At 36.1% G+C, this 25,148-nt stretch overlaps 1 protein-coding gene across 3 annotated transcripts in view; it reads right to left on the minus strand.

The window, feature by feature from the left end:
- PLXDC2 (plexin domain containing 2) overlaps positions 1-25,148 on the minus strand; it is a 414,916-nt gene that overhangs the window by 251,170 nt on the left and 138,598 nt on the right. For all 3 annotated transcript variants that reach the window (XM_036842292.1, XM_036842291.1, XM_036842293.1), the window contains one exon: positions 956-1,167. In XM_036842292.1, the coding sequence (XP_036698187.1) occupies positions 956-1,167 (212 nt within the window). The remainder of the gene's footprint in view (positions 1-955; positions 1,168-25,148) is intronic.

Here is a 25,148-nt window from a genome sequence, read left to right on the forward strand (position 1 = left end):
TCTTTATGCTGCACCCTGGCTAAAGAGCAGCCCAGGGAGGAATGGTGTTGCCTACTCTGAGCTGTTACCACGACACTGTTGCCAAAATAGCAGGTACGCTGCAGGAGTCAGAAAAGCCTCTTGCAGATATTATATGACTTCTGCTCCTGGCACGTCCTCTGTTGTCTGTTAAGGGCCTGACGGGGGCAGCCAGGGACCAACCATCAGTTTGCCCAGATCTGCCCCATTTTAAGCACTGAAAGTTCTACATCCCAGGAAACCCCTCAGTCCCAGGTAAACTGGGACAGTTGGTCACCATACAAGACTCCTCATCATGCCATGCTGTTCTAAGACTCAGCCTTTGCAGATGTAACTCGTTCTGCCAGCAATCTTCTCTTTTACCCTCGACAAATTATCAACCTGGTGAGCTCCTCTCAATCTGCCGAGCCCGAGCCTAAATGCCCACTCCTAGGCCTCTTTGACAAGAGCCCATCCCCTAATCCCAAGCAGATGATCACCCCCTCCTCTATGCCACACTGGCCTGTATATACTTTTGTGCATATCACGTGGCAAAGGGATGATTTGGTTATGGCATTCGGACTTTCTGACGCTGTTACACAATTATCTCCCTGCAGGCAGGAGATGTACTGTATTTCCCTTTGTGTCTCCTCATGGTCACCATCACACCAAGCCCATGTTTGTCTGTTTCCTGAGTAAGTGAATTTGTGGGTGATTAAATGGCTTAGCTATTAGTTATTTATTTGTTTAACATAATTATAATTACTTATTGAATTCTTGAATATTAACAAATTAATTATTTATTAATGAATTAAATTGATTCTCTACAATAGAAGTCCAAAAGTTCCAGATTGAGCCGAAGGGACAGCTTATAAATATTGATATATATGTGGAAGTTGGGTGCCGTATAAGAAATATACTTATTAATCCATTTCAATTACCCAGATTATTGACCTACCTCAATCTGGGTGGTGTTGTCCTGCCCATCATCCAGGAGCAGGTCTGTGAAGCCTCTGGGCTCTGGGGAGTCTTGGCCCAGGCTGGCTCGGTTTGAGTCTACCGCCTTGAGAGAATCCAAGTGCCTTTTCCACCGGTGGCTGAATGCATGTGAATCCACCTCCACCTCCTCTTCTGTTTGTGGGAAGGTCTGAGCAACCTGATAGTGCCAATCTGTTTAAAAAAAAAAAAAAAAATGATTTACCATCTGTTATGCGTCATTTGCATGCTTTCTAATAGAGAAGAAAAATATTCTGCTAGTCATAAGAAGAGGAAACTAACTCATAACAGTGAAATCTGTTTAACTGTAATATTTTTGAGTTGGTGTGAATATCTCTGAGTAGAACGCGATTTTAGGACACACCATGATAAGCCATGACAATGGTTAATGTGCAGATCCAGCAGAGTCCCTAAAACAGATGCGCAGCCCTAAAGTAATGCACTTTTATTCCCTTCCTTGCCTGCCCTCCACACACACACTTCATAAACGTTCTCTAGTGGTTCTGAGAAAACAAACTACAATCCAAGCAAAGGAATGAAACTAAGTGATTCCCAGCACATTTGAAAATACAAATCAGACATTAATAACTTGTGAGTTTATATTATTTCATGTGAATTATGCTGGGCAGCAGAGAGAAAACAGAGCATTTGAATGGGTTAAATAATACATGGAATGACCTTCGTGCAAACGTGCTAACCTGCCTTGTAGCTCACAAGTCAGACTTGGTTCATTGCCAAACTCATTTAATAAGCCACGTCCTCGGGAGGCATCACAAATGCTCTTGTTCATTTGAGCTGTTCTCACCTTGGAATCTTGTCAGGGTGGTAAAGGATGACAGTGATAGGCACTTAGAGAAATGGATGGGAAGGCAAGGAGATCAAATCACAAAGGTATTTTAAAGCCATCTGCAGGGACTGGCCTTGCTGACCCAGCTCATTCTGCTACTACAGGTGGGAAAATTAGATTTAATCATTACTCCTAGTCTTTCATTTCAGTGGGTCAGCAGGGGAAGGTGTTCCACAAGTATGGGAAATTCAGTGTCTGACCAAGAACAGTTCTCCTCTAGGCAACTATTACCAAAAGATACGAATTGACAGGCTTTATAACTGGCAGGATATGGGTTCAAAAAGGGCTAAGAGAGCAGTGATTTAATTACAGCTGTGAGGTTCCCATCAATACAAGAACATTCCAAGAAACAAAAATGTATTTAATGAAGCTTATAATACCATTAAATCAATTACTTAGAACTCTAATAACCAAGTTAAGGCTACCACTACTAATCACATGCAAATGGTCTAAAATACCTCCTTTTGAACTCAGAAAGATGCTAATCATTCTTCTAGAGGGGCTATTCTTTGATTTCACTGTGAATTTAAATGATCTGCCACTGCCTAAAGGCTTATTGGATACAGTCTAGAGTGATGCACTACCACAGTGTTGGCAATCTAGACTTTTCCATGGGCTTGTAGAATATTAGAGCTTAAAAGAGTCATGGAGATGGAAATGGCCAAAAATTCCACAGAAAGGAGCCCTAGAGCCAGAAAATGTAGCACTGTGCTCAATTCACAGAATAGCTGGTTGTAAGGCTAGGAAAAAACTCAGGTACATAGAGGGTTGATCATGGTCCCCTCCCACCTTCCACACAGTAAATGTTCAATATGTATGTCTAATGAGTATTTTACAGAAAATGTTTCTTTTTTGTTTGTTTGTTATAAATTTATTTATTTTTGGCTGCATCGGGTCTTCGTTGAGGTGCGCGGGCTTCCCATTGCGATGGCTTCTCTTGTTGCGGAACACGGGCTCTAGGCATGCGGGCTTCAGTAGTTGTGGCATGCGAGCTCAATAGTTGTGGCTCTGGGGCGCAGGCTCAGTAGTTGTGGTGCACGGGCTTAGTTGCTCTGCAGCATGTGGGATCTTCCTGGACCAGGGCTCAAACCCGTGTCCCTTGCATTGGCAGGCAGATTCTTAACCACTGCACCACCAGGGAAGGCCCGGAAATTTTTCTTTTTTAAGGTGTTGTCCCCACTGGACATTGAATAATGCTCAATAAATGTTTGTTGACTGACTGAAAGAATGAATAAATTGTAGACAGTCTCTTTGGAGCAAAAATGATAGGACCAGGCACAATTAAGTATGGAAGAAATACTGTACAAGGATTCAGGAGACCTGGGGTAGAATTCTTTCTGTTAGGTTTGCTGAATAGGGGATATTGCATAATTTACAAAACTCTCTGTGCTTTAGTTACCCTATATTTCAAATGGAAATGAAAATATCTTACCTGCAAAAGCAGACAGCTTTTCCTGAGTATGTGCCAGGCTCTAAGACTTATGATTCTAGGCAAAGCTACATAAAGCAATTTTATTTGCTTTATTTAGATATCCTGCCTCATTACCAAAAATATATGAGGCAGCTTACAACAGAAGTACACAAAAAAGTTTTATAACAACCAGATAAGGCCTCGTAGCACAACACTCAGATTAAACTTTAGAGCTGTGCATTCACCTTGCACTAGGGGTGGTGGCTCTCTGAATACAAACAATCATGTAGGAACAACTGAAAATCTATAGGGTCCTTACTAGAATGTCAGTGAAGATAAGAAAGATAGCAAATATCATGTAGCCAATGGATTAAACAGTCCTAGATATAAAAATATTTTTTTAAAAAAAATCACAGAAAGGGAAAGTCTCCAGCCGGAGGTTTCTCAGTTCTTTATAATGTAAATCAGAAAAAAAAAACCCCGAAATCTCCAAAGAAGTAGTCTTTATTAAAATCTTCAAAACAGAATTTCAACGCAACTGTTGGTTTCTTTAAAATAGATGTTATCATTGGATATTAATTGCCTGATGTTAATTTTACCAGTATCCTTTCAGATTTTTATAACGCAGGACAAAACATAGTACTTTTCATGCCTGTTAGGCCAGTAACATACCACTAGCCCCTGTGGTCCTGGCACAGAGCACAGAGGAGACGAAGTAACTAACACTGGAGGAGCTGTCTGCGGAGGAAGTCTAGTTCTCAGCTTTGATTGCCCTTTCTCATTTCCTCCCTGCCTTCTTACCCTAAGAAGGAGCTTCAAAACTTAAGGAGGATAAAGTCCATATTCCCCACTGCTAAATTAATTAAACAAGGAGGCCATCAGACTGAGGTGGCTCTAATACCCTAGCAGCCTATGTAAGCAAACCCAAACCTGAGCCTGCAGCTGCCTCAAGGTTAAGAAATCAAAACCGAAGGACAACCAGTCACAAACTTACAACTAGACGTTTCTGAATCAGGCAAACACTTAAGTTACAGCCAATCAAATAATTTCCTTGTTTTCTTCTGCCTTTTCTCCATAAAATCTCTCCCCTCGTTGGGGTTCTTGGAGTGCTCCTAACCACTTCTGGTTTGTGCTGCCCCACTGAAATTGATTTTCAGTCAGATAAACTCTTAAAATGTTGAATATGCCTCAGTTTATCTTTTAACACCGCTTAAGTTGAAATTTGGGAAGTCTGATTAGTGTGTCAAACTCTTGTTTTTGTGATGAACATTCCAACTCATTTTTAGCTAGATTATTGGGGAAGATGAATTTAACAGACAGGTAGGCCTCCCTATAAAACAAGCATAAATGCTTCCTCTAGCATTTACAAGGGTAAGTCCCCAGGCAGCTGTGGGTTTTGGTGTTTGTTTTTCACTTTTTAGCAGTGTTTTATGATTTTTTTTTTTGCTTGCTTTACTGTTGTATTAATTGCTATTACAGCCATTGATTAATTTGCCTCCATGATGGACATGCTTGCTCCTTCTAGAATTTACTACAGTAAACTTTGTAAACTGATTACTCAATCACTTGCTCAAGGCTCTGACTGTAAAGAGTAAACAAAATCTAAGGAAGGAACTGAGGGTTTTCCAATGTGAAAATTTGTGAGCTTCAGTGCCTAGCCTCCGTGAATTTTCTTTGGGCTGCTATTTTATACCTAATTCTTTTTCTCTGGTTAGGTTATGAATAAGCAAGACTACCCAATCATGCATAGAGGAAACATTCCTATTTGCTCATAATTCAGTAGCACATGGTTCATCAAGACTAAAGTATGAAAGTGGCTTAGATTTTTAACCCATTTCAGAATGATTTTTAGAGAAGATAAAACAAGTCAAAAATGGATGTTTTCCAGAAATAAAGACTGAGAAAAACTGTCAAAACCACGGCCTTGTTATCTACATTGTAAATTACTCCTATGCACTTCATGGGCTTTCTAACTCATAAAAATATTTCAAATTATCCTTTAAATCACCACCAAAACAAATCATTCAGAAGAAAGATGAAGGGATATATGTAATATAATTTTTCCCTTCCCAGCTGTAGTGAAAACAAAAGCAATAGGAGGGATCTTTGAATAGTCTGGTTGAACAGATTGTCTGCTTTCTGTCCACTGTATGTTAATTAAACCACTAATGGAAAACCTTCAAAGATAATTTTCACCAACATATTTTGCTATAGTTGTTAATCACATAGCTCATGGAAACATTAAATATATCTAAGGACTTCCATTTGGATAGAAGGAGAGAAAGCAAAAAGTCATGTTTTTGTATATTTAATATATAAATTGACCTTAACACATTCTTGAGATATTTTACTTGATAAAAATAGCAGATAAAGTATTATTGAAGAAGGTATTTCATTACATTTCAAATAGACCGTCATTATGAAACCCAATAATGTCTAGTTAATCTGAGAGTAAAATAAGAAACTCATGTACATCTTCATATTATTCTTTGCAAACCTTGCAAGTCTCTTTTGTGCTATCATCTACTATAAAATAAAATCATTTAAAATAAAAACCAAAGGGAAGAAAGCTGTTCTGGGTTGGGTGTGTTTATATTTGTGTCTTATCCTAATGATTTCATTTAAATACCTCACATTTAGCTAATAGTTGAATGCATCTTTAACTGTATTTCTTGAGTCTTGCGTACAAACCGTACATACAATATATGTCGAATGACCAAGGAGTAACCACATAAATTGACGTGCATCTTGTGTAATGAGGATCTGTCATGACTGCACCTTTTGACATGCACTTTGATCTGCACTTCACAAATGAACCAAATCATTCTTGTGGAACCTCTGCAAAAACGTTAAGATTTTTTACGGCAAATAGATTTACCGGCTAGATTCATCTGACAATAGATAAAATTATTCGGCTAAGGTAGACTGCCACATGGCTTCACATCTCAGTTTATTACGGAAATGAAGAGGAAATTCCATACAAATGGTTATATTCTTGGTTCTGTCCAATAATGAACTGTCTATGTAGTGGACTTGGAGGTTTTGACTGATAGCATTACGGAGTAAGATAGCTACAGAAGAGAAAGCAGACAGAATGTTTTGTCGAGAGACATTAAAGTGTTTGAGTGGGACCTGGACATCATTTTCTTGTTAAGCTTCCCACGTGATTCTTTGTGTCCCCCTGGTTGAGGACCACTGCCCCGTGCTCTAGTCCTACCACAGGTCATGTCTTCATCATCTCTTGCCTCCTACCTGGTCTTACTTTCTTCAAACTCTACCTTCTCCAACCTTTTCTCCATCTGCTATCAGAGATACCTTTCAGATTTACTCACTTCTCTCTTCTGATTAAAACCTCTAAGGCTCCTTACCACCCACCAAAACTATAAAACACCTCATGCTCTTGTTCTAACCACTCTTCCCTGTCTCTGCCTCCCCCATCATGCTCTATGCTCCCACCACACAGAATTTCTCAATCATCTCTTTACCTGCAGTGAATACCTTTGCATGGCGGAAAGCCCTTCCTCACTCCAGGGCTTTGGGAAATCTCACCACTCCTTCAAGATCCAGTTCAAATATTGTCTTGGTAAATGGAGCCTCCCTTGACTCCTCCAGGCAGGGCTAATTGAGTTTTCTTCTGTAATCCAATAACTCTTTTCACCTGACTCTTTAAACACTTCCAACTATCCCCACTTCAGTGTGAGATTGTGCAGAAAAGAGTTAACACAGCAGGCCTGAGACGGCTATCCTTAGAAAATCTTGTTTGCAAGGTTGGCCCTTGGCTGGTGCCTGGGAGCTAAGATTTGGAGAGGGTTCCCACCATCCCCTGACAAATAAGAGTGGCTCACTGTGGCTATACTGCCTGGGCAAACAATACTGTTTATGCTGACAACCTGCCTTCCTTTTGGGAGTCTGGAATTTTGGTGCACGGTAGACAGAAGGTGGTTATGTGAACAGTTCCCAATAAAAACCTTGGGCACTGAGTTTCTAATGTACTTCCCTGGTTGACAGTATTTCACATGTGTTGTCACAACTGGTTGCTGGTGGAAGTAAATGCTTCCTCTGCGCTCCCACTGGAGAGAGCTCTTGGAAACCTGCCCTGCTTTCCCCAGACATTAAAAATGCCCCAAGTGCCTTTTCCTTTTATGAATTTTGCTTTGTATCCTTTTGCTGTAACAAATCACAGCTGAGTCTTATGATTCCTCCTATCATATGACCAAACCTGAGGGTGGCCTTGGAGACTCCTGACACGGAGATGTTTCAGAACAGGACCTCTATCTTATTTATATTTTTTGTCCCATTGGTACAAACATGGATATTGACATATAATAAATATCCAAAGTTTTCTGAAAAGCAAATGAATGAATGAGTAAACGAATGACTGGCCAGGTTGCTGCTCATCTGAGACAGCGTCTTAAAGGATTATGTATGCGATCTGTTGTCCAGCTTCTTAAGATTTTAACCATGTTTCTTGCTCAGTCAGATAAAAGATTTTAACCATGTTTCTTGCTCAGTCAGATAAAAGGATGGAAGAAGGCAAAAACTATGGGAAAACAAATCTATAACAGCTTCTCCTTATCGGATGTGAGTTTGACTCAACAAGAGCTCACTGGCCAGTTGGGTGATGTTCAGCAACACTCGTGGTTGCAGTTCTTTCCGGTTCATGAACTCAGTAAGAAACAGAACAAATGTCTTTGAAGAATGTGGACATGGCCAGTGAGATTGAAAAGCTATGAAGTAGTTGAAACAAGGACATTTTAAGCGAAAAGTGGAAAACAAGTGGAGGACTACTCTGGAAGTTTGAAGCATAAGAGTCCAGCCTCTGAGGCACAGAGCAGGAGAACCATAGCGGCCTAAGGCCAAGATGTAAGTGCCCCGCATACCCCTCACTCTCCGCCCTTCCCCTTCTCTGACTTCTGAGTCATTGCAGGGCTCTTGGTCTCTGTACAGTGTTTTTCTGGTGAAGAACATTAGCCAGTTCAAGAAAAAATACACAGGAAATGAAAGGGAATGGGAAAATGTAACCAAACACTCAATCCAAAATATGCACAAAAACAGTTTACACGTTAAAAATGTAATAGTTTTCTAACCTTACTATTAAATAAAATAATAAGCAGACATTTTAATTTTATATATAAAATGGTTAATTATCCTATGGAAAACATGATTAGCCTTATGAGCGAATGTTAACATTTAAGACAATTTTAAGGTATTGTTGCATATTTACTAAAATATTAAAAATAAAGAGAAAGAATAAAACTGTGTTAACAGTTATAAAGCAGAAGTGTTCTATGCATTGCTTCTAATAATGGGTTAATAATAGTAATATTAGTAATAATAACTAACCTTCATTTAGGGTTGGTAGAATGTCAGGCACTGTTCTAAACATTTGCAAACATTAATGTATTTGGCATGTATCAATACTATCATTAACCCCATTTTACATATGAGGAAATTGATGTATATGAGATGGTAAGTGATACACTAGGAAGGTAACCAGAGCTTGATCCATAGGCTTGGTTTTGACTATCATCTAATCTACCTATGATTAATCTTTCAGGGATCAAATTAGCAATGTGTCAGAAAGCCTAATGATACGACACAAAGAAACAATCTAAAAGAAAAATAAATAAGACAGAATGCGCTATTTAAAACGGCAAAAATATGTAAATAATCCAGCATGTGAAAACAAATAAGGAATAAAATATCCCATCAAGTTGACTGCCAACGCGAGGAAATGAAACAAAGCCAATGTAAAAACATAGCAGAAAATAATAGCACATTAATATTGATTATATTTTTAAATTATATCTTGAAATGTTGGGAAGTACTTTAAAATTAATCTTGTTAATTGGGCATTTTCTATTAACTGCCTAGTAGAAATTTAAAAGAAAAACTGAATTCCTTCAAGTAGACTCAAGCATTTGTTTTACCATGATGACAATCTCCTGTTTTATAATAAAAGATGATTGTCAGAGAACTCAGGCCATCCACTGATTTTTCAGATAAATCTGTCAGATTTGGAGAATAAACTTATTTCCATGTTAGCCATAGTCTACAAATAATCTACAAACAGTGAAAATAGCATTTAATTAAATCTGAGAGTCTATCTTTTAATAAGGTCCTTAGGATCTTCTGCAGAAAACATAGCATCATGAACCCAGAAAGCACATAGAATTTTTAGGTATGTGACCTCCTGCTGTGTGTGAAATAAGAGGGGGCAGCTTTATAGCTTTTATAGTCCCTCCCACCTTATAAAAGTCTACCATCTACTTGCTAGCTAAATATCTTGTTAACATATTTTAGGCTATTTGGGATCATATATTAAGTATTCTACATTTGTTTTCAGATTTACTATTTAATTTGTGAAAATCCATGTATCATGAACTTTAGAGTCTCCATAGCACAATAAAAAAGTGAAACTATTTGGTAAAATACCTTAACATTTCTCTTTATCATTAGCCATCCTCAACTACCCTTGTTTCCTGTATTCAGAATGGCTGATTTTAAAATAAGGGCTCTGCACTAAAAGCTAAGTCCAGTGCATGAAAAGTGTGACTCTGGCAGCCAAGGGAAATGGAAAATTCTGTAAACAAGGACCAGTCATGGCCAACAGCCTCTAAGGAAAATTTAGTCTTCTGAGCCAGGACAGGCCAGATGGAATCAATGGTTATAATGGTGCCCCATGTCAAAGATGATGTCCAAATGCCTAGGGCCCAAATCACTGAGGGCCTTCTGTTAGATTGTGGCTGCCAGATGTCTGATAGACTCAATCTCACTGTATATTGTCATCAGACCATATTCAGTTTGTGGGGTCAGATCCATAATGGCCCGATGTTGAGCCCAGGCTGACCTAGCCAATGACCACAGATGACAGACAACACATGTATTTCTATCAGATTATGTTGTGTAAGTTTTATCTGATTTAAATCATATAAATCATACCATTATCAAAACAGCCCCAAATTTCTATAGGTTAAATGCCCTCCAGAGATTTGTGTGGAATTGGATAAGCAGCCAGTAACACCTGTAATTTCCTCATCACAAAATTATCTCTACTGTTTAATTTTTTAGAAGGTTATGGTCCTAAGGCTATAGCTGTGTAGCCTCAGGCAATTCAGTCAACTACTCTGGGCCTGTTTCTTTATGAGAAGATGACTTTAGTTAGTAGAAGACACATCACATTCTTAGAATCAAAACCAGAAGTATTTTTCTGAAATGTGATTCTGAAGTACAATCTAAACAAATTATCAGATTAACTGCATCCACATTCCCTACTTCCCCCTGAAAATAATGAGCAATGCCTTTCACATAATCCAACAACTAAGGGATGAACACCTGGTTTGACAAGTTCTCTAGGTCTGGGCTCAGCCCTATGCCCTGATCTGTTCCCATTACGACTAAACAGATAATATTAGCTGTTAACTGTTGAATATCATTCCTGGATAAAGGTGAAAAATACAACCACAAACTCTGTATTTTTGGGCTCCCTGCTGTTGCCAGGGTTGATAATGCAGGGTTAACAAAATATAGGCTTAAGATGCTCAACTTTGAGCACCACCCAAACACAAAGGAAAGCCATTAAAGAATGTTAAGCAGAAAATTAAAACAATCCTATTTCAGTTTTATATAAATTTAAAAGGCCAGCAGGAAAAACGTCAATAGCAATTAATACTATGTATATCTATTCAATTTTTTGATCTATAAAATGGCAATTGTATATAGTTTATCTTAATATATGCAAGTATATCCTACCTAATAAATTTTTTAAAAGATTAGTCCTCAAATTTAAAAAATGAGCAAATGCCATAAATAGATAATTCATAGCAAAGAAAATATAAATACTAATAAATATATTAAAACATTTAACATTTTAAGAAGTCAGAGAAATACAATAAATTACAATTCTTTCATATACTACATTCACAAAGATTTATTGTAAAATTGTACTTGTCGATATTTGATAGAGTAATTTCTTGAAGCTATTATTAGAGAGTATTGTACTCTCTAATATTGGTAGAGAGGTTCCAATTTTAATCAAAATTTCATATGTGCATATTTTCAATCAGTAGTAAAAGTCTTCTAGGATTTGATACTGTGGAAATACCCTTAGATGTGCAAAAAAGATTTATGAATAAGTATAAAAAACTGTGTATAGTATTATTTGAATTGGGTAAAAGAAAAAACATACATATACACAAAATTTAAGAAGAGAAAGAAATACATTATAGTATTACTAGTGGTTTTCTCTGTGTTATGCAAGTTGGAAGCAACCAGTTTTATTCGGTTTGTTCTTTTGACATATCTTTATTTTACACATTTTCTACAATGTGTTACTTCTATAGCAAAGGAAAAAAGCCCCAAGTCTCTACTGTTTGAAAGTCAAGTTCAAATAGTCTGACTTGGTGAAGGCTTTCATCATCACCAATAGATAATTTTCCTAGGCAGAGTTATTTTAATGTGAACTCATAAAACTTTAATCAAACCCATTGCTGTGTTCTTCTCATTATAGTGTAATTATTGATTAAATGCCATTCCTTCACAAACTACCATGAGCTTAGCCAGGGGAGGTGTCATGTCTTTATTCATCTTTGTGCTCCTTTTCGTTATTATAATAAATGTTCACTAAAACTGCCCAGGATGTACAGTCTGTTTCCTTGAGCTACGTCATGATATAGTTGGGGTGGTGACATGGCGTTTTCCATCATGGCTGCTCTTGCTTAAGACAATCTCATTTTTTGGCTTAAAATTCTTAGCCTTGTATACTTAGATATGTTGGGTTATTTCTTGAGAAAATTAGAAGCAGTCCTACCAATTTCTGTGCAATTTCCTATATTTTTTATCACCTTTTTCATCAAGTAAAAATCTGCGTTACAACATTCTAACTTCCAAGTCCTTTAAGATGTTCACAGAGATTAATACAGCACAACAAAGTGATTTTCCCCCAAGTTATTCTACTTCTTACATTCGATTCATACATTTAATGCAATATGTCTTCACACGATCTTAGAACCACAAAGCAATGGGCAAAACTACTCAGCTTTGATATCTCCAAATAACTTTATAAAAAAAAGCTCTATGAAAAAAATCACAGGAAAGATGTATGTTTCTGAATATCAAAGGTATTGTGAAGCAAGGATTCATAAATAATATATTAGTTACAGCACAAAGCATATAATTCTTTAAACAAAACTGACACGTTGTTATTTACATTTAAATAAGAAATACTTTAAATACAAAGATGTGCTCACTTCATTAAGAAGCTCTTGAGTATTTACTAGCTGACAACTTGCATGATTCATTTACTTGCCCAGTTCCCCTTAAGACTAACTCAAGATAGTATTAGGGGTGAAATATCTTGACACAGAAAAAAATATTTCTCTACATAAAATCATTTGATTTTGAGTTTAAAAAAAAGAAACAAACCATGTTCCAAATAGCCTCTTTCATAAGAATGGGAAACTTCAAGTCAAAAATTGGGAAAACGATGAGAAATAGAAAGTGGAATATCAGTGTAAATTTAGTTAAGAAATTTTGGTGTTTTTACAAACTGTATTGTACTTTTAATACTATATTTTACTCCACTGAATTTACAATATTTTTTTCACTTTTTTGGGAAAGAGAAATACTTAAATTTGCATATCAATCACCATTCAAATAGCAGTTTTAAAATAAAAGTTCCCAAGAATTTCTAAAATGTTATGAATATCTGAATTCTGTAGTTAATTTCTTAAATAACATTCCCTAATTAAACTGCCTGATTGCATACATTTATGCTGATTACACAATTTAACTAACATTGTAAATAAACCACAATCAACAAAATTACATTAAAAAAGAAATTAAGACAGTAAAAACTGTACTAAAGTTAGATTTTAATTTCTGTGATGTATTCCTGAAATATACAAAATAACAGGTAAGGATTAAGCCACCAAAGTGAGATGGAAATCCAAAGTATCCTTTCAACCATGTATAGATTAGTAGAACTCTGAAACTTTTAGAATCCAATTGCTTCATTCTTCATTTATCCTTGAATTACCTTTTTATAAATTTTTTTTGGTCAAAAAACAAATTCCAGATAAATTGAAAAAGTCTCTGCTTTAAGTACTTATTACAATATACATTTATCAAAAACCTCCCTTCTATGAGTGAGCCTACATGGCCCGGAAAAATACCTGAATTTCATAAAATAATTAAAAATCCAGGACTTTCATTATTGGGCAACTGCAGCTTGCCAGGTTATTGCCAAAACTTATATTTTACGTATTTACTAATGCTCTGGACAATACTAAGACAGGAATTATTTCCGTTATTTTACAAATAAGCAATATCTGAAGAACATGGATTTAAGATGCTCCAGTTCAAAAAGCCTATACATGATGGACTTTACACATTTCCTTATAGTAAGCATCTCTCCATTTTATCAAAAAAATCATTATCAATACAAAAGAGTGAATAATCTAAAGGGCTTTAAACATTTTTAATTTAAGTACAGTTGACCCTTGAACAAGGAGGGGGTGGAAAATCTGAGTATGACTTGGAGCCCTCCTTATCCGCGGTTCCTCTGCAGCCACGCTTCCCCCTCTGCGGACCCAACCAGCCTCAGATAGAGCAGTGCGGTAGTATTTACTATCGAAAACAATCCACATGTAAGCGGACCCACGCAATTCAAACTCACGTTATTCAAAGGTCAGTTGTATTATCTTTCTTCTAATATGAAAACTTTGAAAATTAAATCGTTAAAAAGAAAATAGGAGAAAAATGTAAATATCCATTATTCTGTCCCAGGTGCAGGGGGCAGAGTTATCACCTTAGTGAATATCCTTTCTAGATATTTCCTTCAATGTCTGCACATGTCTGCATACGAAAAAGTAGATGTGTGTATGTATGTGTGTGTGTGTCTGTATGTGTATAATTCGTTTATTTCAGCACTACACAATAAATATCTTTCCATGTAATTGACTATATACTGCATTTAATAAACAAATAGTATATATCATAAACTAATTAATCATCAATTGTTGAACTTTTAAGTTGATTCTAGAGGCTAATTTTTTGTGAGCAGCCTCAATTCTTTTTCAGGAACAATTTATGAAAGAGGAATCTGTACTCTGTTGCACTCAAACTGCATCAGTCTACAAAATAACCCGCAGGACATGAAGATGGGTATCCCATATTTTCATCAATCACTTAATGGTGTCTTTCAAAAAAATTTTTTTACCTATTTGTTCAATGAAAAACGGACTCTCACTAGTTTAATTTACATTTTTGATTGCTAGTGAGTCAACATTTTTTTATGCTAGTCCCATTTCTTGTTTCTTATTTTGATTATCCTATTCAAATCCCTTTTGTGGGATAGGTAACTCATTTTTTAAATTTAAAGGATTGTTCGGCTTAATAAAAACTCTATTTATAAACAATTTTCAGAAGATCATTTATTATATAAATCTGCTGAAAACAATTTATTGAATCAACACATATTTCCCTAATATATGAGAGTATTATGTTGTTTAGTTGCCTTTGCACAGTTATAACGTAAGGAAAGATGCAAGGATTATGTTTGCAGATAAAACTCAACAAACATGGTTCTCTACTTCTTTATTTTCAGCATATACTACTATTGGGGAACATATTTCCTAAAAATGGGGAGAATGCTTCTGCCCCTTCAGAAGACCCCTGTTCAAATATTTTATTGATTATCTCTCCAGCTGCTATGAAAAAACAGCTGCCTCTGTCTGACTGTGACATTTCTGGAGAAACTGTCTTACATACAAAAAGAAGTACAGTTGACTTTTGAACAACACAGGTTTGAGCTGCATGGGTCTACTTATACATGCTAAATTCTTACAACAGTACTACAGGATCCAATGTGGTTGGTTGAATCTACAGATACAGAACTGCACATACCAAGGGGCTTCTGTAAAGTTACATGGGGATTGACTGGAGGGGGGGAGGGGGGTGGGGGGATGCCCCTAACCCCTTGAGTTATTCCAGAGTCAACTGTTTAACAGGCAAAGTCCTTACTGAAGTGCAAGTCAAATATTTTCTTTGATCCATATCATCACCTATATTAGCCTATGGGATAAAATAATAGCATACTACCTTTTGCATGGTAAGTTTAAAAACATACTCTATGAACATTCACTTTTTTTTTTAATGCAAATTCTGTTAAGCATCTCCTAGGCATTTTTTTGTTGTTTAATCATTCACACTCAGAGTAAACTATAGTAAACTAGTTTTATATTGCTAATATGGCATTAATGTAAATATGGCATTAATAAGCTAAAACTAATTTGAAAACTTGCCAATACAAACATTTTAGAACTTATCTAAGGGGCTAAAATGTTGGCTCAGCAAATAACAAAATTGAAAACAATACAACATTTGACTTCAGCACTGAACAGCAAGAATATTAACATATTCAATCCTTGCCAAATTATACAATTTGGAGAGGATGTCATATACTACATATTTCCTTTTTTATATCTCTGTGGTATGGGTTAAAGTATTCTAGTCCTAAAATTCACTATGAGGTAAATATTCACTTTTGATAGTTCAGACATAACTCAAATATTACCTTCAGTCAATTCTTATGTATTGTAGGTAACAGTAGTATAAGGATCACTTGATTTTGAGGAGAACGTTTAGATATGATTTCTATAATTTTTAAATGGTTAAGAAAAATATGTATAGATGACAGCACAAATGATAAAGCAAACTAGACACAGTATTAAAACTTTGAATCTGGTTAAACACATGCAAGAGTTATCTGTATTATTCTTGCATTTTTTCTTAATCCAATTTATTTCCAAATAAAAGAGCAACCCCCTACTCAAACAGATACTTTTACACCAACGTTCATAGCAGTATTACTCATACTACCCAAAAGGCAGAAACAATGCAAGTGTCTATCAACAGATAAGTGGATAAGCAAAATGTGGGGTGGGTGTGCATATATATGTATATACACACATATATATAAAATAAAATATTATTCAGCCATAAAAAGAATGTAAATCTGATTATAATACAACTTGGATGAAGCTTGAAGAGTGTGCTAACTGAAATAAGCCAGACACAAAAGGACAAATATTGTATAATTCCACTTATCTGAAGTACCTAGAGTAGTCAAAACATTAGAGACAGAAAGTAGAGTAGAGGTTACCAGATACTGGAAAGACAGAATAATGAGAAATTATTGTTTAATAAGTACAGTTTGGGATGAAGAAAATGTTCTGGTGATTGATAGTGGTGATGACTGCAAAATGTAGTTAATACCACTGAATTGCATAATTAAAAAGGTAAATTTTATGTTATATATATTTTAACACATAAAAAATGATCCCCCAAAATAGGTCCATTGCTTAGATTTGCTCCTTTTTCTGTATTCCTATTATTTATATATTATTATATTTGTACTTCAAGAGACTATATTTTATATGTCTTTATACTTTAACTCCATAGAATAGGGTCTGGCACATATAAACAATTATTTAATATTTGATGAATGAATGAACAGAATTCATGAAAAAATAGTAGGAAGTCATTGGTTATAACCCAGGGAGGGTCCAAATTCTTATATATTATTGAATGTCCTCATCTTTTTTGGCAGCTATGCATATCAGGTATTTTCCAGTTCTGTATTTCCCTAGGTATCAGACGTTCAAAGCCTTTCAAAACCAATGAATCTTCAAAATCCCAACAAATGAAGAGTAGTCTCATACGACAGATAACCCCAAAAGCAGGTATATACGTGGTGAATCTGGCTCCAAATCAAGGACAAAACACTACACTTATTCATCATTTAAAAAGGCCACAAGGAAACACAACATTGTGAATCATCTATACTCCAATAAATTAAAAAAAAAAAAAAAAAAGGCCACAAGGAGAAAAAGTGTAATTATTTGGTGAAAAGAGTCTAAATTTTAAACAAGATAGAGTAGGGGAAAAGTAATAGGATATAAAATGGAAGTTATAATGCTGAACTCTTCTATTTTGTTAACAAAAAATAAAAATAAAAAACAAATAGCATCAAAACCTAGAAAGTTAACCTAGAGTAAAGAAAGATGGCAGGTGTACCCTAATATTTAAATTTCAATCAATTTAAATCCAAATATTTATTCATGACACCTGGACACCAAAAGGAAGAAACTAAGGTACTAATGGGTGTAAACTAAAATATTAAGTGGGTATAAAAACATGTTATGGGGGAGGTGGGATACACATTACATTGAAGAGCCAGACAAGACTTTCAACAATCTAGAAAAAGGAAAAAGGAAAGCAAAGAGGTTTTATTTTTTTTTTAACATCTTTATTGGAGTATAATTGCTTTACAATGGTGTGTTAGTTTCTGCTTTATAACAAAGTGAATCAGCTACACATATACATATATCCCCATATCTCTTTCCTCTTGCATCTCCCTCCCTCCCACCCTCCCTATTCCACCCCTCTAGGTGGTCACAAAGCACCGAGCTGATCTCTCTGTGCTATGCGGCTGCTTCCCACTACCTATTGGTTTTACATTTGGTAGTGTATATATGTCCATGCCACTCTCTCACTTTGTCCCAGCTTACCCTTCCCCCTCCCCATGTCCTCAAGTCCATTCTGTAGTAGGTCTGCATCTTTATTCCTGTCCTGCCCCTAGGTTCTTCATGACCATGTTTTTTTTTTTTTTTAGATTCCATATATATGTTAGCATACAAAAAACCCCAAAGTTAGCAGAAGGAAAGAAATCATAAAGATCAGATCAGAAATAAATGAGAAACAAATGAAGGAAACAATAGCAAAGATCAATAAAACTAAAAGCTGGTTCTTTGAGAAGATAAACAAAATTGATAAACCATTAGCCAGACTCATCAAGAAAAAAAGGGAGAAGACTCAAATCAGTAGAATTAGAAATGAAAAAGGAGAAGTAACAACTGACACTGCAGAAATACAAAGGATCGTGAGAGATTACTACAAGCAAATATATGCCAATAAAATGGACAACCTGGAAGAAATGGACAAATTCTTAGAAAAGCACAACCTTCCAAGACTGAACCAGGAAGAAGTAGAAAATATAAACAGACCAATCACAAGCACTGAAATTGAAACTGTGATTAAAAATCTTCCAACAAACAAAAGCCCAGGACCAGATGGCTTCACAGGTGAATTCTATCAAACATTTAGGGAAGAGCTAACACCTATCCTTCTCAAACTCTTCCAAAATATAGCAGAGAGAGGAACACTCGCAAACTCATTCTATGAGGCCACCATCACCCTGATACCAAAACCAGACAAAGATGTCACAAAGAAAGAAAACTACAGGTCAATATCACTGATGAACATAGATGCAAAAATCCTCAACAAATACTAGCAAACAGAATCCAACAGCACATTAAAAGAGGTTTTAATTATAGGTATTAAGAAGAATGGTGGTAAAGATGCGTAGAAATAATTTCGGGAGTTGGTTAGGGTGGAGAGAATTCCTTTGGAATTAAGCAGCTGGTCTGACATGTGGTTTATTCTGTGAAGGTGTGACCTGCTGTGGTTTGCCCTGTGTCTGGATCTGGGTCCTCTTTCTATCCTCTCCAGACAAATGGAATGAACCTTAGTTGTCCTTTTATGCCATATTGAAACCTGGGTAATGATTCTACTCCATTTATAGTTTAATTAATTAAACTTAAGAATGGCAGTACTTGAAAAAAGAACACTGGGAAAGAGAGACATCAATAAATTAAATGTATATATGTATATTTTCACCCCTAACCAATTCACACCTCAAAAATTGGTGATAACTGGCCATGAGCACTTCCAATGTTCGTAAGCAGAAATCACGATTTGAACTGAACTCCAGTCCCACTCAAACATAAGCCTCCTGCATCTCTTGTAGAATAAATTAACACAAATTAACATGTTTTTATTCTACACAGATAATTTTCTTTCACATTTCCCCAGAGGAAAATGCAAAACGCTCTGAGGCAAACTTTCAAGTGTATTGCTTATAAAGAATGGCATGTGAATAAAGAGAAGAAAACACAGCAGCTTGTTCTCACTTTAACTTTATATAATGTCTCACATCTCACAACACACTGCTCTAGTGAAGTGTTTTAACCTGCCTTTTGTTATGAATTACTTGGCTGGGTAACAGACAAGCAGTCTGGGATCATTTTTTTAAAGCCATCAATATCCTTCAATGCTATTTAGAATGCCAAGAGAATGAGTTCTTCCTTATCCATCAAATACTTCATGAAGTTTAATTAAAATTAAGTCAAAAATATTCTGTGTGTTTGTATAAACCTTAAATTTGTTAACCTGTTATTGGATTTTCAAAAATACCTGGTTAGAAAACTGATTTAATTTTCTATTTATATGTAAATTTCTGTTTCTAAGCTTAGATTCAGGTCTGCTCTGAGAATGCTAATCCTAACTCTACCATATTTAAACTCATTGTGGGTACAATTAGAAAGACCTCATGCCAGTCCACAATACATTTACCAATATCAGACATCTGAAACATTTCAAAGCACTCTGCAAAATGCTTATCTCGCTTCCTGTTTAAGAAAAGAAATGCTTTCTTCTCAACTCATTGTGGATTCATTCATTTGCATGAATCAGATCATGTTACTTGCCAGCTTCAAACTTTCCAAAGGCTTCCCAGCAGTACGCAGAAGCAGCAGCCAGAGCCGTGGCACAGGCAGGAAGGGGTCTTCTACTGGAGAACTTGAAGGAGGACCATTATGTCTGGAGTAGAAGGAGCCTGGGCAGGGGGCTTAAGAGTAGGCTGGGGAGGAGAGGAGGAACCAGATACCCCAGGGCCCTTGCAGAGCATGAGGAAGTTGGGTTTCACTCTGAGACAGTTGGAAAGTCAGTGGAAGGGTTTAACCAGGAAAGGGTGTGATCTGACACGTGTTTTCAAAAGATCACCTCCACTATTCTTTTCAGAATGGTTTGTAGGAGTGTAAGATGTTTTCATCACTTTAGGCTCTACTGATAACAGTAAGAAAGAAAATGCTTCTATTCCAAAGATGTTCAGCTATCATATAGAAAGACTAACACGTTCACTCAATAAGGGGTTGACCAATTCCCATGAGTTGTTGGTTAGCATAGAGTGGACCGTGGAAAGTAAAATAAGTAATTAAGCTGACAGGTGACTAACAATTTAAATGTTAAGGATCATTAATTCTCCATTTCAAGTATTTAATAAGACACATGAAATATCTGACTGTGAATTTTCTACATGTAACATCATCAGTAAGTGAAAATAGGAAAAAACTAGTCTTCACCATAATCCATTACAATGATCTCCATCATAGTAGAATATTCAGTTAAATTCCATGTATCAAGGTGTGGCATGGAGGAGTCAAAGAACATGATTTTTTCTGCCCCTGTCTTTCTTCATTTAATATCCCAATAGGTAGAGAGGAAAGCAATTTTGGCTTAAAATAAAAGCAAAGGCAATATGGGGGGGGGGGTGGGGAACACCTCAAAATTTAGGGTGGCTTATCATTCACAAGCAGAGACTGTGTCCAAAGTCCACATTTCTACCAAAAGTATAACCAAAGATCATTTTTAATGTATTTATTGCCCAAACAACTTAGGAATGCAAATGGTAATGAAGTTGTTTCCCTGGACAGATAAGAAACATTTACAGTTCTAGTAGATGCTCAATAAATTTTTGTGGGAAGAATGAGTAAACAACAAAATCTCAAAAAAAAAAGGCAGAAGTACAATTTCCTTCTACAAGAGTAAATATGAAAGGGGAAATTAAGAGTAGCTGTTATAAAATCAAAAGGCCTACAGGCGGCTTCCCTGGTGGCGCAGTGGTTGAGAATCTGCCTGCCAATGCAGGGGACACGGGTTCAAGCCCTGGTCTGGGAAGATCCCACATGCCGCGGAGCGACTAGGCCCGTGAGCCACAAGTACTGAGCCTGCGCGTCTGGAGCCTGTGCTCCGCAACAAGAGAGGCCACGATAGTGCGAGGCCCGCGCACTGCGATGAAGAGTGGCCCCCACTCGCCGCAACTGGAGAAAGCCCTCGCGCAGAAACGAAGACCCAGCACAGTCATAAATAAATAAATAAATAAAATTAAAAAAAAAAAAAAAAAAGCCTACAGGTTAAACTTTAATAAATTACTACATTTTTCCTAAAACTAACAACAAAAACCCACTCAAACTAGTTTATCAAACTGTAGAATGCATCAGAATCACAGAGTGTTCCTGAAGATTCCTAAAGCCCACTCCCTTTACAAAGGCCACAGGGGATTCTTTGGCAGGTAGATTACAGAACTATACTTGGAAAAACACTGCCACAGTAAAACACTGAAGAATTATATTTCCCCTATGTCTCTGGAATTAAAGGTCATATGTTTACACTTTTGAGGCAACTTCCAAAGTTATGGAATATGGAGGAATATGAAGGAAAACATAAAATAGTCTGTGGATATTGGTTCTGATTTTATTGACATGGAAAAGACTTCTTCCAATATTTAGAACCTTATTTTAACTCCTTATCCGGCTACACCACTTTGAAAAGTGCTTTCTAAACTGTTATCTACTTTATTTTTCACAATAGCCCTTGAATTATGAAAGGCACTATCATGGAATTGAAGAAAACTGTTTCTTTCCTCTCTTTTTGTTTTTCACAAGGTAAATGGTATGTCTTCTTTCCCGGTTTAGCTAGATTCATTTAGAAAAAAGGATGGAATTAAGCAATTACCCACTGATTGCTATTGAAGCTACTACTGATAACTTGCATCAAGTGATTCACTCAGTGAAGAGTCAAGATTTAGAATTTTCTCATTACTCATTAAGTTGGGGTTACCTGAAGAGATATGCTGCTTAGAAGAGGGCTTATATCTACTAAATGTGATATGAATAATTTTAGATTTAAAAAATATACTAAAGCACATACAAATGAAATTAAAAAAGCATGTGCTCATATGAACTTTTATGATAATATATTTAAATTTTAGCAGAGTTACTGCTCACAGAGATAAATTGACTTTGCAATCTGCTGCTCTTTGTTCAATAATGTTATTGATCATAATAATATTCTATAATGATTCACTGTCCCCTCAGCAATACAAATGATGTCTATGTAGAATGAAGGTTACATTATTTCCTTACAATCCTCTGTTTTGCATCCAGTACCACTAACAAAGAAGCTGCTTTTTATTGTTTTTTTTTTTTAATGCAAAACCTTCCAACTAGATGCTGAATAGGTATCTCAAAAAACAAACAAAAAAAACCCCAAGATGTCCTTCAGTAGGTGAATAGATAAATTAATGGTGGTACATCCAGACGATGGAATATTATTCAGCACTAAAAAGAAATGAGCTATCAAGCCCTGAAAAGACATGGAGAAAACTTAAGTGAATATTATAAAGTAAAAGAAGCCAATATGAAAAGGCTGCATACTGTGATTTCAACTATTTGACATTCTGGAAAAGGCAAAACTATGGAGACAGTAAAAAGATCAGTGGTTACCAGGGGTTAGGGATAAGGAGAGATGAATGGGTAGAGCACAGGGGATTTTTAGGACAAAGAAACTACTTTGTTTGATATTATAATGAGGGATACATGTCTTTATACATTTGTCCAAAACCATAGAATGTACAACATTGAGTGAATCTGAATGTAAACTACATACTTTGGATGATAATGATGTGTCAACATAGGTTCATAGATTGTAAAACATACGCGGCTGTGGTGAGGGATGTTGATAGTGGGGTAGGTTGTGCATGTGCGGGAGCACAGAATAAACGGGAAGCTTTGTGCCTTCTGCCCAGTTTTGCTGTGAACCTAAAAATGCTCTAAAAAATAGTCGATTTTAAAAAATCTCTTGCTGTTGCCCATAAAAATTCAGCCAGTGACCATGTTTTCCATTTTTAATCCATTTTTAAATGATTTAACTGTATTACCAATCTTGTATAAAAACATACAGATTAACTTTGCTCTCCTAACAAGGAATCAAAGAAATAAAACCAGACAGGTATTATTTTTGCTTGTATTACTGGATTGTGTTGCAAAGAGCTGCTATCCCACAGCTGAAATAAGCCCATGAGTCCTATGATATTCAAGAAGAAACATGATTGTGAAGGTAATGACTGAACCAGGATACTGAAATATTAGGCTTGTAAAGGGCTAACAGAATGGAGGGATGATTCTGACTGAATCCACAGCAAATCAGCCGCAAGAGACCAACCAGGGACTCCAGGATTAAAACTAGTCATGTGAAGTGTTGTTATTTCTTCCTCAAGGAAGAAGATTCTAAAATACTATCTTAGGTGACTCCGTGATTTTAAGAACATTTTACAAAAATCTAGTTTTAGAAAAATGAATGCATATACTCTGTTGGGGGGAAAGTCCTTGTTATTTGTATCAAAAAGTCTAATTGAAGCATAATCTGCAGAGACAGAAGTCAGTTGAGAAGACTATGTATTTTGGACTAATGATAACACCGCTTGTGATTTCTGTTTTACTCTTTGTCAAAGGACTGCAGGGGCTTTTCCATGTATTATCCCATGTAACTGACCCAGCTCAAAGAGAAGGAGGATCATTAATTTATGAATGGTTAATTATTATAGGAGGGCTTTATAAACAATCAAGGCTTGGATTTCATCTCCAGAAAGGCCTGAAGAGCTACTCTGCTCTCATTCTGCAGTGGGTCCTTAGGATCAATGTCATGCTAATTTGAAACAATCCATTACTTTATTGGTTAGGTAATTTCAAATTTTTGTGTTTAGATGGACAGATACTATGTACAATGAGTTAGCTGTAAGCAGGTAAAAAGACCCATGCTGAATTAGCCACCATGAGAAATAAAACTGACACCCACCAGCTTGCCTTTCAGTTATTCGTTGACACCCACATCAACCCATTAGCTTGTGCAAAGATGCTTCCAGGTTCTGAGTAGTAAGCTTACTAAACGAGGAGAGTCCCAGATCTCTCCTTCTGCTAGAACCCTCCACTACATCAGATTTAGAATAATTTCACCTATTAAATCATCTCCAACTGAATGAGACTCAAGTCTCAATTGCACCTCAAATTACATAAACTTCCAAAAGGAAAAGCGTGTACAGCAGACTAATGTATCAGGACTCATGCATCTCTTCCCTCTGTGCCTCAGTTTCTTCATCTGTAAAAACCTAAGCTAATTACTGTGAAACAGAGATTAGAAAAAGCAAACACTAAATTGTTCAAAATTCATTGCTTCTTAAATAAACTAAAAAAGCTTAAAATTAAATTAAAAAACCCCCAAACATATAGTACTATTGATTTGACTAAAGGCCAATCATATATCTCAATAATTGAGCCAAACACAGTTGAGAATCAATGTTGGCACAGTTTTCTTTCTTATACTTCATATAATGTTCATTGCTACCAAAATCATTCGGTGCCCATCCTCCATATTAAAATCAAGAAAATAAGGGGGAAGGTGAGATGGATAAAGGAGGCCAATTGTATGGTGATGAATGGAAACTAAATTTTTGGTGGTGAACACACTGCAGTGTATACAGAAGTAGAAGTATAATGTTATACACATGAAACTTACATAATGTTATAAAGCAATGTTACTTCAATTTTTAAAAATCAAGAAAATAAAACTGATTTAGTGTTTTCTTTGAAAGAATGTAAGCCTTAATAAATTAATCAAGACCAACTCAAAATGATAAATACAATAAATTTTATAAAACCAGATGTTATAGACTGAATGTTTGTGTCCCTCCAAAATTCACATGTTGAAGCCCTAACCCTGACTGTGGCTATATTTGCAGATTGGGCCTCTGAGGAAGTAATTAAGGTTAAATGAGGTCATAAGAGTGAGCCCTGATCTAACAGGATTAGGGTCATTATAAGAAGAGGCATTGGAAGAAAGAGCTCTTCATCAGAAACTGAATTTGTCAGCAACTTGGATTTC

Source organism: Balaenoptera musculus, chromosome 2, assembly GCF_009873245.2.
Source record: "Balaenoptera musculus isolate JJ_BM4_2016_0621 chromosome 2, mBalMus1.pri.v3, whole genome shotgun sequence".
In the NCBI taxonomy this organism is placed as follows: Eukaryota; Metazoa; Chordata; class Mammalia; order Artiodactyla; family Balaenopteridae; genus Balaenoptera; species Balaenoptera musculus.